General features: G+C 31.2%; 1 protein-coding gene across 4 annotated transcripts; it reads left to right on the plus strand.

Moving 5' to 3' along the window:
- Positions 1 to 2,870: 2,870 nt before the first annotated feature.
- LOC127263822 (uncharacterized) lies at positions 2,871 to 7,425 on the plus strand. Of its 4 annotated transcripts, none has more exons than XM_051293059.1 (5): positions 2,871 to 3,078; positions 3,191 to 3,278; positions 4,207 to 4,448; positions 4,546 to 5,260; positions 5,425 to 7,425. In XM_051293059.1, the coding sequence occupies exons 3-5, from the start codon at positions 4,209 to 4,211 to the stop codon at positions 7,233 to 7,235; spliced, it is 2,766 nt and encodes a 921-aa protein (XP_051149016.1). In that variant the 5' UTR covers positions 2,871 to 3,078; positions 3,191 to 3,278; positions 4,207 to 4,208; the 3' UTR covers positions 7,236 to 7,425. The 4 variants fall into 4 exon arrangements, with proteins under 4 accessions (XP_051149016.1, XP_051149015.1, XP_051149014.1 ...); XM_051293058.1 differs by having other exon boundaries at positions 2,871 to 3,025; XM_051293057.1 differs by having other exon boundaries at positions 2,871 to 3,278.
- The last annotated feature ends 4,965 nt before the right edge of the window (positions 7,426 to 12,390 follow it).

The raw sequence follows: 12,390 nt of genomic DNA on the forward strand, positions 1-12,390 counted from the left end.
CCCCACGCCTGGGAGCTCAACACCATGCCTGAGTTAATCCTCACCGTTGCTTTAGGGGTCCACAAAGAATCACAATTTCAACGGCTGCGATCCTTTCGGGCTAAGAAAGGCTGCTGTACCTGTACATTATTAAAAATGTAAAATAAACCAATTAAGAAAATAGTACTATTGGCTGAGTTTGTGCTTTTTTTATTATATATATATATATATATATTATCCGTTATTTAAAAGAAATATTAGTATATTAAAACTTAGATTGCTCCTTCCGTTCCATATTCCATGTCCAAATTGCAGTTTATCTCCGTTCTTCCGTTCCACATTCCATGTCCAAATTGCAGTTTATCTCCGTCCTACATTTCATTATCTTAATCTTAATTTGTAATTATTTATATTATAAAATAATTATTTTTAATAATATATTTTTAATTATCTACTAATTACACATCTCACGATACGTGGGACAGAAGGAGTAAAATTTTATCTTATTAAAAAATTAAATTCAAAATCTAAAAATACAAATAAAGACTTGTGACCTATCACAAATAACAAAGGCTTATAAAAAATCTTTTTTAAGTTTTAAAATAATAAAAAGTTAAACATTTTTAATATGATTTTGTGAAATAAAATAATTATTTAATACTATAATATATTTAAAAAATTATTAATAAATAATATCCAATTTGTCAATATATACTTATATAGACAGAACTAATGATTAAAAATATAAGATTTATTTGTTTAAATTTGAATTATTATTTTTTTATATGTATGTTAAGTATAAAAAATTGTATAATAATATAAAAAATAATATTTTGTATTAAATATTAATTTTTTAAGAAATAATATAATATATATTGTTTATATTATATAAATATATTATATATACAAAATTCTCATTCGCACAAACCGTAGTTCTTAATAATATTATACGATTTCATTAATATTGTTTACTATCTTATAATATTATTTACATAATATAAATAATCATATCGATACTGTGTAAATAATGTGTTTGTTAATTTATTATTTTTAGGTAAACGATTTTTCATAAATATTATCAAAAGAATATAATATATATTCTCTCTGTGTTTTAACAAATTATTCATTTTTTCATTTTGGTCCGGTTTCATAATAAAGTATTCATTTTTTATAGTAATTTTACTACTCCTATTTACTTAATATTACAAATATCTTTACAACTTACAATATATTATCTCATTATGTCACACAATATTAATAAAGTTATTTTAGTCATTTCTACTTTATTCCTACTGCATCATAATATAACACTAATATTTCTAAAATTTCATGAAAAAAAAAAAAAAAACAATCGGTTACATAAATATGAGAAAGAAGTACATGTTAACAATTTTATTAAAAAGAATAACAATTTAATATAAAATATTATTTTTATATTAATAACATAATTTCTTATATTTGAAATAAAAAAAAAACCACATATTTTTACTCTCGTACACGTATAACTAAAAAATAAAATAAAATATTTCTAGTGTGACTTTTCCGTCGGATTTGATTTGCAGGTTATTAGATTCGACCGAAAATTTATCCAGTTTCGGATAGCGACTACGGATTTTCACGTTATAAAAATAAAAAATAAAAAAAAATTAAATAAAGAAAATAAAATTGTGACAATCTAAAAAATATCGAATCTTCTTGTAGTCACTTGATTTGCGTGGGTACAGAGTCACAACGTATTCACATCAATACATCTATATTTTACTTAAATAAAGTAAAATATCGTATTATAGTATACCATGTAACATATAAAACAAGATAATATTTTTTGTTGGTCGCTAAAAATATTAGGCTCTGTTCTCTTTGTTTTGGTTTTTTTTTTTTTTTTTTTTTTCATATATATTTTTTTAAAAAAATTAATATACTACATATATTTATTATTTTTATATTTTTTACACAATTCTTTATATATTACAGAAAAAAAAATTATTTTTCAACAATCTCACAAAACAAACCCTGAATGAATGGTACAAAATGAATTATTTGTTTATAAATTTTGTTATCATATTAGAAAATCTTATTAAACAATATCAACAAGATTCATTTTAATTACTAATATTTTTATGTAATTAAAGTGCATATATATATATATATATTTGATTTTTTCTATTTTCTTAATTTGAAATGGCTGGTCCTAAATTTGTTTAGTTGATTAATTAATAAATATAAATAATTAGTTTGTGGGATCGTATACATTCAACAAACAATAAAATAAAATAAAATAGAATAGAATAAAATAGAATAGTTGTCAAAAGTGGTGCCCACAAATTGTCTGATGGATGACATTAGCCAATGGGACACTCCTTAAAATGGCAAATTAATGCCTCCCATCTTAATTTTCAATTAAACACTAATTTCTCTCATTTTTTTTAAAAAAATAAATCTTTTAAAAAAATAGATTTTTATATTTAAAGTTGTAAAAAGAAAAGATTGCAACTTGGGTCTTATTTTGTTTGTTCAAAAGACTAATCAGATCCCAGATAATGAATGTCTTTTTTGATGATTATACACACATAATTATATACATATATATATTTATGTGAGTGTGTAGGTGGGAAGTTTTATATATTGAAATTAAAATTTTCATTAATTTCTGTACCTAAAGCGAGGAGGGTGGGGGAGAATCTAGATAAAGAATTTCTTTCATTTACTCAAAAACCTAGATATATGTAATGGAAAAAAAATAAATATTTATATATATATATATTATAGAAAGAATATAAAAAGAGACCAGATGTTGAGAAATTTCATGTCACTGTTCCAGCAGTAGTAAATTAATTAATTTTTATCTCTGTTTGTGTGTGAATATTAGGAGCAAATGGCTAAATTCTTGTTTCAAATATATATATTTCCCATTTATTCTTTTAGCAGTTTTCTTGAGTAAGAAAGAGAGAGAGAGAGCGAGAGGGGGGGAGAGAGAGAGAGGAGAGAGTGGCCCAGCAGATCGAAATCTCCCAAAATTTACTTGAGTTTTTGATGAGGATCTGAGGTTCGTCAATGGAGTTACCAAATCCCCCAGTCGTTTGTTCCTCCAATTATTAGGCATTAGTATTTCTCAATTATTATTATTTTTTTCTTTATCTCGGGTTTTCATTCGACCACTGTTGCAGTGTGAAAGCCTCTGATTTTATTTGTTTTTGCACATGATTCTCAGTTCCTCCGAATTTGAATATCCCCTCCGACGATTCAATCCCTGAGGGTTTGGTTCTTCAGGATAGGTCGTTTCAGGATGTGGGTCTGAGGTAAATTTTATTTTTGATTCTCATTTGTTTTTTCCTTTTTTAAAAAACCAGTCTCTGTTGTTGATTTCGATTTTGATTTTTTTTAATGGTTTACTTGCCTTTGACTCTGACCTTCGAGAGAGGAAGAAAAAAAATGCTTCTCATATCTAATTTATTCTTCTGCTGTTCTTAATTAATTATCTGATTAGGCGACGCACAGTTATATCCATCCAGAATTGTGCTTTTGAGGTTTGCAGATTTCTGATTTTGTTCATTTGCCTTTCTGGTGAAGATATCCTTATTTATGAACAATTTCCGATTAGGATTTAGCCGATGGTATCTTATGGATTTGCTTCTGATTTATGATCTATTTGCAGAAATCCAATTGTGGATTAAACATATCTATATATTATATATATATATATGTTTGTATATATCTTTCCTGGCTTTTCTGATCTTGTTCTAATGGCTATTGTTTTTCTCTGTTGTTTGAGTTTGATGCTTTAGTTTATTTGCATTCTGATCTCTCAATTGTTAGTTTGATTTGATTGCAAACAATTATTTCGATGTTCTAGTTTCGGATGCTGCATAAACAATGTGACCCGATTTTCGACCTGAATTTACTGCTTATGATGTTGCTCAATTTGCAAGCAAGAAAAGAATCTATGGTTTGATTTTCTGATGTTTCGAAACAATTAAGGAAAGCAGTCATTAGAATCGTTCGATATGGTCTTATTATGGCATGTCATACACAGATTTGCTGTTAAATTTTGTTATGTAATCCCGCAAAAATTCTTCACTGAACTGTAACTAGTAAATTGGTTCTTCTGTAGTCGACACATTTGGCATCTTTCTAGTTTTTGTGCACATAATCGACAATGCTGAATGAAGTTCTCTTGTTTGAGTTCTGGAATTTGATGTTGATCGGGTAATGAAATGTCCTCACCAGGAATGGGAACAAAAATACATGGCGGAAGCTACATACCGGGATTTTACTCAATGAGGGACCTTAATGAGGATTCTAGCAGTAGTAGCTGGCCCGTATTTTACAGAGACAATAATGCAGCAACAAACGAGCAGTATTACAACGGATATTTGTCGAGGAATTCAATAAACGGTTATCCGGGGCATAGTGAAAAGGAGGCATTGAAGCAGAAAATGCTTGAACATGAGACAGTTTTCAGGAATCAGGTACCTCTGTTCATTATTTTTTCGAAATCCAGCTACTCGATTAATTCATTTTGATTAATTTGATCAAATTTCGCCTTCTTTTTTTTAATCTATGCAGGTTTCGGAACTCCACCGTCTTTACAGAGTTCAGAGGGACATGATGGAAGAAATCAAACGGACAGAACTACGTAAGCATCGAGCATCGATAGAACCAGCATCATCGTCGAGTCTTCAAGGTTCTCAATTGCCGTTGGAGGATAACCGAAAATGGCAAATGCCAGGCTTTTCTTTGTTAAATTCGAGTTACAGCCGAACACCTACTTCGGAAATCGAGCTTTCGAAATCCCCTATGAGTTGTATCCAAGGGAACGCAACACAGCCGGCGCAGTCCCCGCTTCAGAATGGTACAACTGCAAAGAACAGCGAAGCGGCAGATTCAAGGCCCTCAAAGGTGAGGAAGAAGCTATTCGATCTTCATCTTCCAGCTGAAGAGTACATAGACACAGAAGAAGGGGAGAAGCTTCTGGAGAACAAAGCGTCGAATGTATCAGCTTATGCTTGTAATGGAAATCCGAGCAGCCAACCTGAAAGACATACAAAGTTATTACTTGATAACCATGCTGGTGTTAGAGCTGATTGCAAGATGGCTGATCTAAACAATCCTGCACAAATCGACGAGGCGATGGTTGCATTATCTGTTGATTTTCTTGGCCGTTCTTCACAATATGAGCCGGCGATAAGTACAAGTAAACCAACAAAACCCAATGCGTGGTATTCATCTTTCGAAAGTAAAGTTAATGACGGGGAGAGGTTCCCTAACGCGTATGAAGCAGGTAACGAGTCTTCTTATAATGAATTAATTTTTGTTATGTTACAAAAAGAAATTTAATCGATAGTATCTTATAGTTTTGCATACGTAATTGATTCATATGGCAATCGAATCTTCCTTGTTTTATATGTGATTCTTACGGTTACCTCTGTTCTTGCAATCTTTTAGGTTCGAGCAGGAGTAATATTAGTTCGGTAGGTCAAGCCCGTCCGATGCAAGGCTTCCTTAATCAGTTTCATCATCCTTCGGGAATATATTCTACTGGTTATCATGGAGAAAATCGGGGCAATGACCTTGCTCAACATGGTTTAGAATTTTCTAATAGAACTAATGATCGGCCTGGTAGTAGTCATTCACGGGCCTTGAATTCTCGGGCGCCTGGTTTGCACCCCTTCTGTAGCTCGTCGTACTCGGCGAATTCGTGGGATCAGTGCGTCTCATATTGGTCGAAGCATACGAGTAACTTAGCCCAAAATGTGACACCATTTCAGCCGTCTGCTATGAAGTGGCACGCGAATTCTAGTTCGAGCTTGAATCCTGGTTTGAGAATCAACAAGCCGAAGCAAAACAGATTACCAGTTGAATCTGGTAATCATCTTTTTGGGAAATTTCCTCGTGAAGCTGAATCGAAGCCTGTGGTTGAGATTAATTTGAATGAAGCCTCTTCAGACGAGGTTGTGATTCTGCAAGATCTTAATAAGGATGGAAAAGATAAGCTCGAAGATCATCCTCCACCACTGCCATGGCTTAAACCGAATCCGAGTCGTGTTAATGTGAATTCTGGGGATCTCAATCAGCATTTTACTCCGAAGAGTGCAGGAAAAAAGATCGTTGAGACTGAGACTCGACCTGTGAAGAAGCTTCTTGGGTTCCCCATATTTGAAACAGTCGTTCCAGAAAACAAGCTGTCATCGATTGCTTCGACTTCAGAAAACTTTGATTGCCAGCCTAAAGGGAAGAATGCCGTCGGTGAAAGATTGGAGAGAATGATCGACATAAATGTAGCCTGCGAACCTGATCAGGTTTCTGCTGATGAACTGAATGTCGATAATAGGGAGAAACAAGATCAGAGTGCCTGTGTCAGAAACTTCATTGATTTGAACTCCTCTGCTAATGATTGTGAAGATCTTCAGGTAGCCGAGTCTGGTAGAGAAAGTGTCGGTATTAAGGTGCCGTTGGATATAGACCTCGAAGCTCCAGCGTCCATGGAGAGTGACAACGACGATGATGATAACGGATTCATCAAACGGAACGTTCCGAACGACTTACAGGTGCTGTCTTTAGAAACCAAAATCGCACAAACAAAGGATGAGATTTCTACAAATACAGCAGAAATGTTAGTTGAGATGTCGTCGTGGTACCTTCCGTCTGTCAATCTGTCGTTACACGAATCATTTCTCTGGTTTGTCGATGCCGTAGCGTCATGGCCCGACGAGCATGGCAGGACGACAAGGAATGAATCAAGATTCATAGACGAATTCGAGACGATGACATTGCGAATACCGGAAACGAGAGAAGCAGACTACATGCCGACGCCCTTCGCTCCCAAAGTCGAGATGGACGTCGACGAGACGGGATTGAACAACACCGCATTGGCGAGTCGGTGCCGGAGAGGTCAGTCGAGGCGAGGAAGGCAGCGGAGGGACTTCCAAAGGGATATCCTTCCGGGTCTGATTTCGCTGTCGAGGCACGAGGTGAGCGAGGATCTTCAGACGCTGGGCGGGATAATGAGAGCAACGGGACACGTTTGGAATTCGGGATTGACGAGACGGAACGGGGCGAGAGGCGGAGGCGGACGCGGCAGGCGACGAGGTGCCGCTGAAGCTGCCGCCGCCGCCGTCGTCGTTCCGATGGTGCGAGTGGCGAATGTGGAGGTTGGGCGGGAGGATAGGAGCTTGATGGGGTGGGGGAAGACGACGAGACGGCCGCGGCGGCAACGGTGCCATTACGGTAATGCTCCGGCAATTGTGTTGAGCTGAGTTGAGTTGAGGTCTGTTGGTAGAGACAGAAAGAGAGGAAGGAAGGAGAGGGAGGCGTCTGAAGTTATTTGTTGTTTATGTCTGGTGGTGGTTTGTAAATGTTGGGATTATTATTGTTACTACTGTTATTGTCGTTGTTGCGGATTTTCATTGTTTAGGAATAACGAATGAATGAGTCCTGGTTACGAATTATTAGCAGCAAATAACCTGAAGCGTTGGGGTTTGAACTTATGACTTCACAGGTCACAAGTCCAGCAAGTGACGTGAAACGTCGGGTTTGAACATATTCCATCTTCTTTATATGTACTACACATACTTTGGCTTTGATTTTTTTTAGATGAAAGGGTTTGTTTTCATTAAAAAAAAAAAAATTAATACATTTTTTTCAAGAAAATTAATTGACTATATACATTTATTACCTCCAACCAGCCACAAAGTATACAGTGGCTTTTTGTGTTGATCGTTAAATATTAATTATTATATCAAATCGTAATACAAATAAAGAGAAAATAATAAAAATGCATCTATTAATCTCTTGTAATACAAATACAATCATATTATTAGTTCCTGGCTGAACGGAAGTAGTATTATTTTTATATTATCTATATATTATATAATTTTCTATATTTCACGGAACAAACATTGTAAATCTTTTCGTGACTTTAGTAAGTATATGTTTTATTACTAAATATATTTTTTTGTGCTGAGTTGGAAAAAAATTAAGTTGAATTTGATTTTAAAATTATTTTTTATAAAATATTTTGTAAGGAAAAAAAATATTTCTTTCATTCTAATTCAAAGTATTTTTTTCTATTTTCGTTTGTGGCACTTCAAAGTATCTTTTTTAATAAAAGTAATCACACACTAATATCAAAATACCTCTAATTTTTACCTAAATTACAAACATATCATTACGCGGCGCAGAAGAAGTATGTATTTTTAGAAATACAAAGTACATTAACGGTGTGTTTGTTTGGGGGATTGGATTTCCAATCCACTGTTCATCCCATTTTTTCTTCCAAAAACATCAAATCAAACACCTATTTTTCATTTTTTATATTATACTAAAAATTAATTTTACATTCAAAACATCGTATCAATACCTATTTATATCACATCATACAACTATTCAAATTCAAATTTTTTACTATTCAAATCCCAACTCAAAATCCAAACCCCCAAACAAACACTTTGGGAGATTGGATTTATACTATTCATTCAATTTTTTTCCCCAAAAAACATCAAATCAAATACATATTTTTCATTTTTTATATCATACTAAAAATCAATTTTACATTCAAAACATCACATCAACGCCTATTTATATCACATTATACAACTATTCAAATTCAAAATTTTTACTCTAAGAGTGTGTTTGTTTGGAGGTTTGGATTTTGAGATGAGATTTGAATAGTAAAAAATTTGAATTAAAATAATTATATTGATGTTGATATAAATAGGCGTTGATGTGATGTTTTGAATGTAAAATTGATTTTTAGTATAATATAAAATATAAAAAATAAGTATTTGATTTGATGTTTTAGGAGAAATTTTGATGAATAGTAAAAATCTGAACAAACCCTCCAAACACACACCCTTAATAAAATTCGAAGAAATTTGACAAATGAAAACATAATCATGTCATTTTTTAGTATGTATAGACTCATTACACATTATAAATCCTATCATATTTATAGGCTTCATTTGGATAAGATTATAGAAAGTGTTTTTGGCTTATAGTTTTAAGAAAATATTTATTCCTTATATTGTATTAATTTTGTCCAAAAAACTTTTTGAATTTTAAAAATATTTATTTAGAAAAAACTTCAAAATAATTACTACCTTATCTTTAATAATAATAGTAATTAAATAATAAATAAATAAAATATAAATACAAATATAAAGAATTTAGAAGAAATAATTGAGATATTTTTAAAAATATAAAATTTAATTATATACTAATAGATAACTTGATCATTTTTAAATAATATTTTTTAAAATAAACTGTAAAGTAAAATTTATATAAAATTAATTATATTTTTAAATATATTTATATATTATATCTAAATTTAAATTTAAATATAATTCATACATAGAATTTAATAAATATATTTTAGTTAGACTAGATAATTTTAAAAATTTAAATAAATTAATAAAGTTTATATTAAAATATATTTACATTACCGTATTTTATTTGGTAATTTTAACAGTTTAAAAAATAATTTTATTACTTCCTCCTCCATGTGATTGAATGACTTTTGTCCACCCTCTTTCTATTTTTAAAATAAATTTATTATTTTAAACATATTTAATAAATATAAATTAATTTAATTAAATTTTGTAGATCTATTCAAAACTTTTTTATTGTTTCTCCTCAATAATAAATATATATATATTTTTTATCTATATTTAAAAATTTTCATTTTTTATAAAATTAATTTTACGTTAATTATAATAAATATATATATATTTTTATTTATTTGTATATATAAAATTTTATTATCTAAAAAATAATATTACAGATATTTTATGAGATATAATCCTACTAAAATACTAATAATAATACTTATATAAAAAATAATAAAATAATATCATAACTTACAAAAAAAAAAAATTCATCTTTGCCGGGATGGAGAAAGTATATTCAAAAAAAATTTAGATATAAAATTCAATTTATTTTTTTAAGCCAATTCAAACTATAGCATAATAATTTACGTGAATACCCTCATTATCTTTAACACTATCACTATCTATTATTAAATTATAATATTTATTAAACTTCGTATAAAAAGTAAATATTTCCTTTTGGAGTTGACACAGAGAGTACGCACAAAAGAAATTAAAAACCAAAGTAGAATTCATACTACATATTATATATTGTATAAAAAAATTTGGTATGGTATTTTTGTTATATCGATATCGTATCAAACATTAAATATGATAGATATATACCGATATATAGAATATCAAAATGATATGGATATTTTCGTATATATACAAAAAATATCAATTTATATACTGTTATCATCGTGCCCACAAAGTTTGACACAATAATTTGGCATTTCTATATATTTTTTCCCCACTTCTTGTTTTGCATAGGATTGTTAGAACCTTTAGATCATGGATGTTTCATTGTTTGTTGCGTTATTTCAACTCAAATAATTATTCTAATTTAAAGTTTTACTCTTCTCAATCCATTTATTTAAAAATATTGTTATTAAATAATCAGAACATTGAACATTCTAGCATTGTATTTAATTATTATTTTTTTCTTTGAGACAAAATTAATTACTCCTCACAGATGAACAGCAAAATTACAAAATTAGCTTGATTTATTATTGACCATAAAATATATGATAATAATGAGATTTGATGGTTTTTGTTCAATTGGCACACATTCAAATCTTCGAGTAATCTATTTAGAACTTTGCTTATATCCACATAAATTCAATGGAATTGTTCTAATTCAAACACATACATTGTATATATATATATATATAAAGTAATTATATATTTAAGGATCGCGAAAATTAGACAAAATAAAAAATTAAAGAGATTCTCACATTATATTCACAGTTTTTCGCAAAAATTAACACAAAACAGCAACGTAAAATCAAAAAATGAAATTTTAGAATCATAATTTTTTGAATAGTTTGTTATGGGTAAGATGGTGCGGTGAAAAAAAAAAAAATCCAAAAGAAAACACAATGATTGATGATTAGCAGTTTATTTATTACTCCCTCCGTCCCATGTAATGTGGGTGTATTACCGTTGACACGATAATTTAGGTAAAGTATAATTAGTAAGTAATTAAAAAGTATATTAGTAAAAATAATTATTATTTAGTAAAAATAATTATAGATTAAGATTAACATAAGTAAATAGTTTAATTAAAATTAAGAAAATTATAAAATTTAAAATTTAAAATACGATTAAAGTGCATAATTATATTTCCAAAAATAAAAAAGAAAAATTACGTGGGACAGACGAAAATAGAAAATAGGGACGTGAAACGAAGGGAGTATATTTTACTTTTTGAGACCTTACAAAATTGGATTTGTTTTTTGAGCCCAATATATAATATTCACAGTACATTTTAGTAAAAAAAACAAAATTTTTTTTTTCTTTTAATTATTATGTAAAATCGGTTAAAGTAAAATATATAAAGCTTGATTGTAAACATACACCACTTAATTATGTCATCTATCTAAATGTAATCAAGCACAATTGCATCGGCACGTTTATAATCTTAAAATTCATTTGAGCCTGTTGTCACCGGTTACATTCCTGCCGAAGTTCTCATATTTTGTCCTATGTGTGTGAGCCCTGTCCTGTAAGGTTTATTGACGATATATATCTTAGTACAGGTACGTATTCTGCATAATTCTCCCAATCTGTATGGTATATCACGGACTTGTAGCGCACATAGGACGGCTGAGCGTGGCCTAGGCGTTGGGCGTGTTAACTTCCGGGCACGTTACATATTATATCAGAACAGACCTTGATGGTGGTGGTTGAACAAAGCGACAAAGTGGGGCATTGTTCCAGGAGCATGTCGGTGGCACGTCAAGAACGAGCATGTTCTAAGGAAACTGGACATTCCAAAGAGAGGGTACACCAGAGTGGGGGTACACTCGACATTGCCGACCACGTTAAGAAAGAGCATGTCCTAAGGTAACTGGACATCCCAAGGTGGGAGGTATGCTCGACGTTGCTAAAGGGCCAAAAGGGCCGAACTTTGTTCGTGGGGAAAAAACCACGTTAAGGACGATCTTCGGGTGAAAATCACACAAGCCGCAGCAAAGAATATCCCGGACGGTGTGCGGAGATGCGTAGCGGAATGGGTCGCATGTGGGTTGGTGAGCACAAAGGGTGGGGGTATACAAAAAAGGATTGACAGACTAATGTCTGAAGGCATACTCAAGGTGCAAGAAACAACATCAATGCACTCGTATAGCATCGCATGCCCTTGAAGTAGGGGATATTGTCACAGACTGACATTCATGCCCCAAGTTCTCGGGCATAGTCCGTCCCATATGTACGAGACCTTGTCATGTACGGCTTATTGACGGTATATAGCTTAGTGTAGGTACATATTCCGCATAATTCTCCAATACTGTATAGTATATCCTGGACGTGTTGCGCACAGGAGACG

The sequence above is a fragment of the Andrographis paniculata genome, unplaced genomic scaffold (genome assembly GCF_009805555.1).
Source record: "Andrographis paniculata isolate CXL003 unplaced genomic scaffold, ASM980555v1 Contig69END, whole genome shotgun sequence".
NCBI lineage: Eukaryota > Viridiplantae > Streptophyta > Magnoliopsida > Lamiales > Acanthaceae > Andrographis > Andrographis paniculata.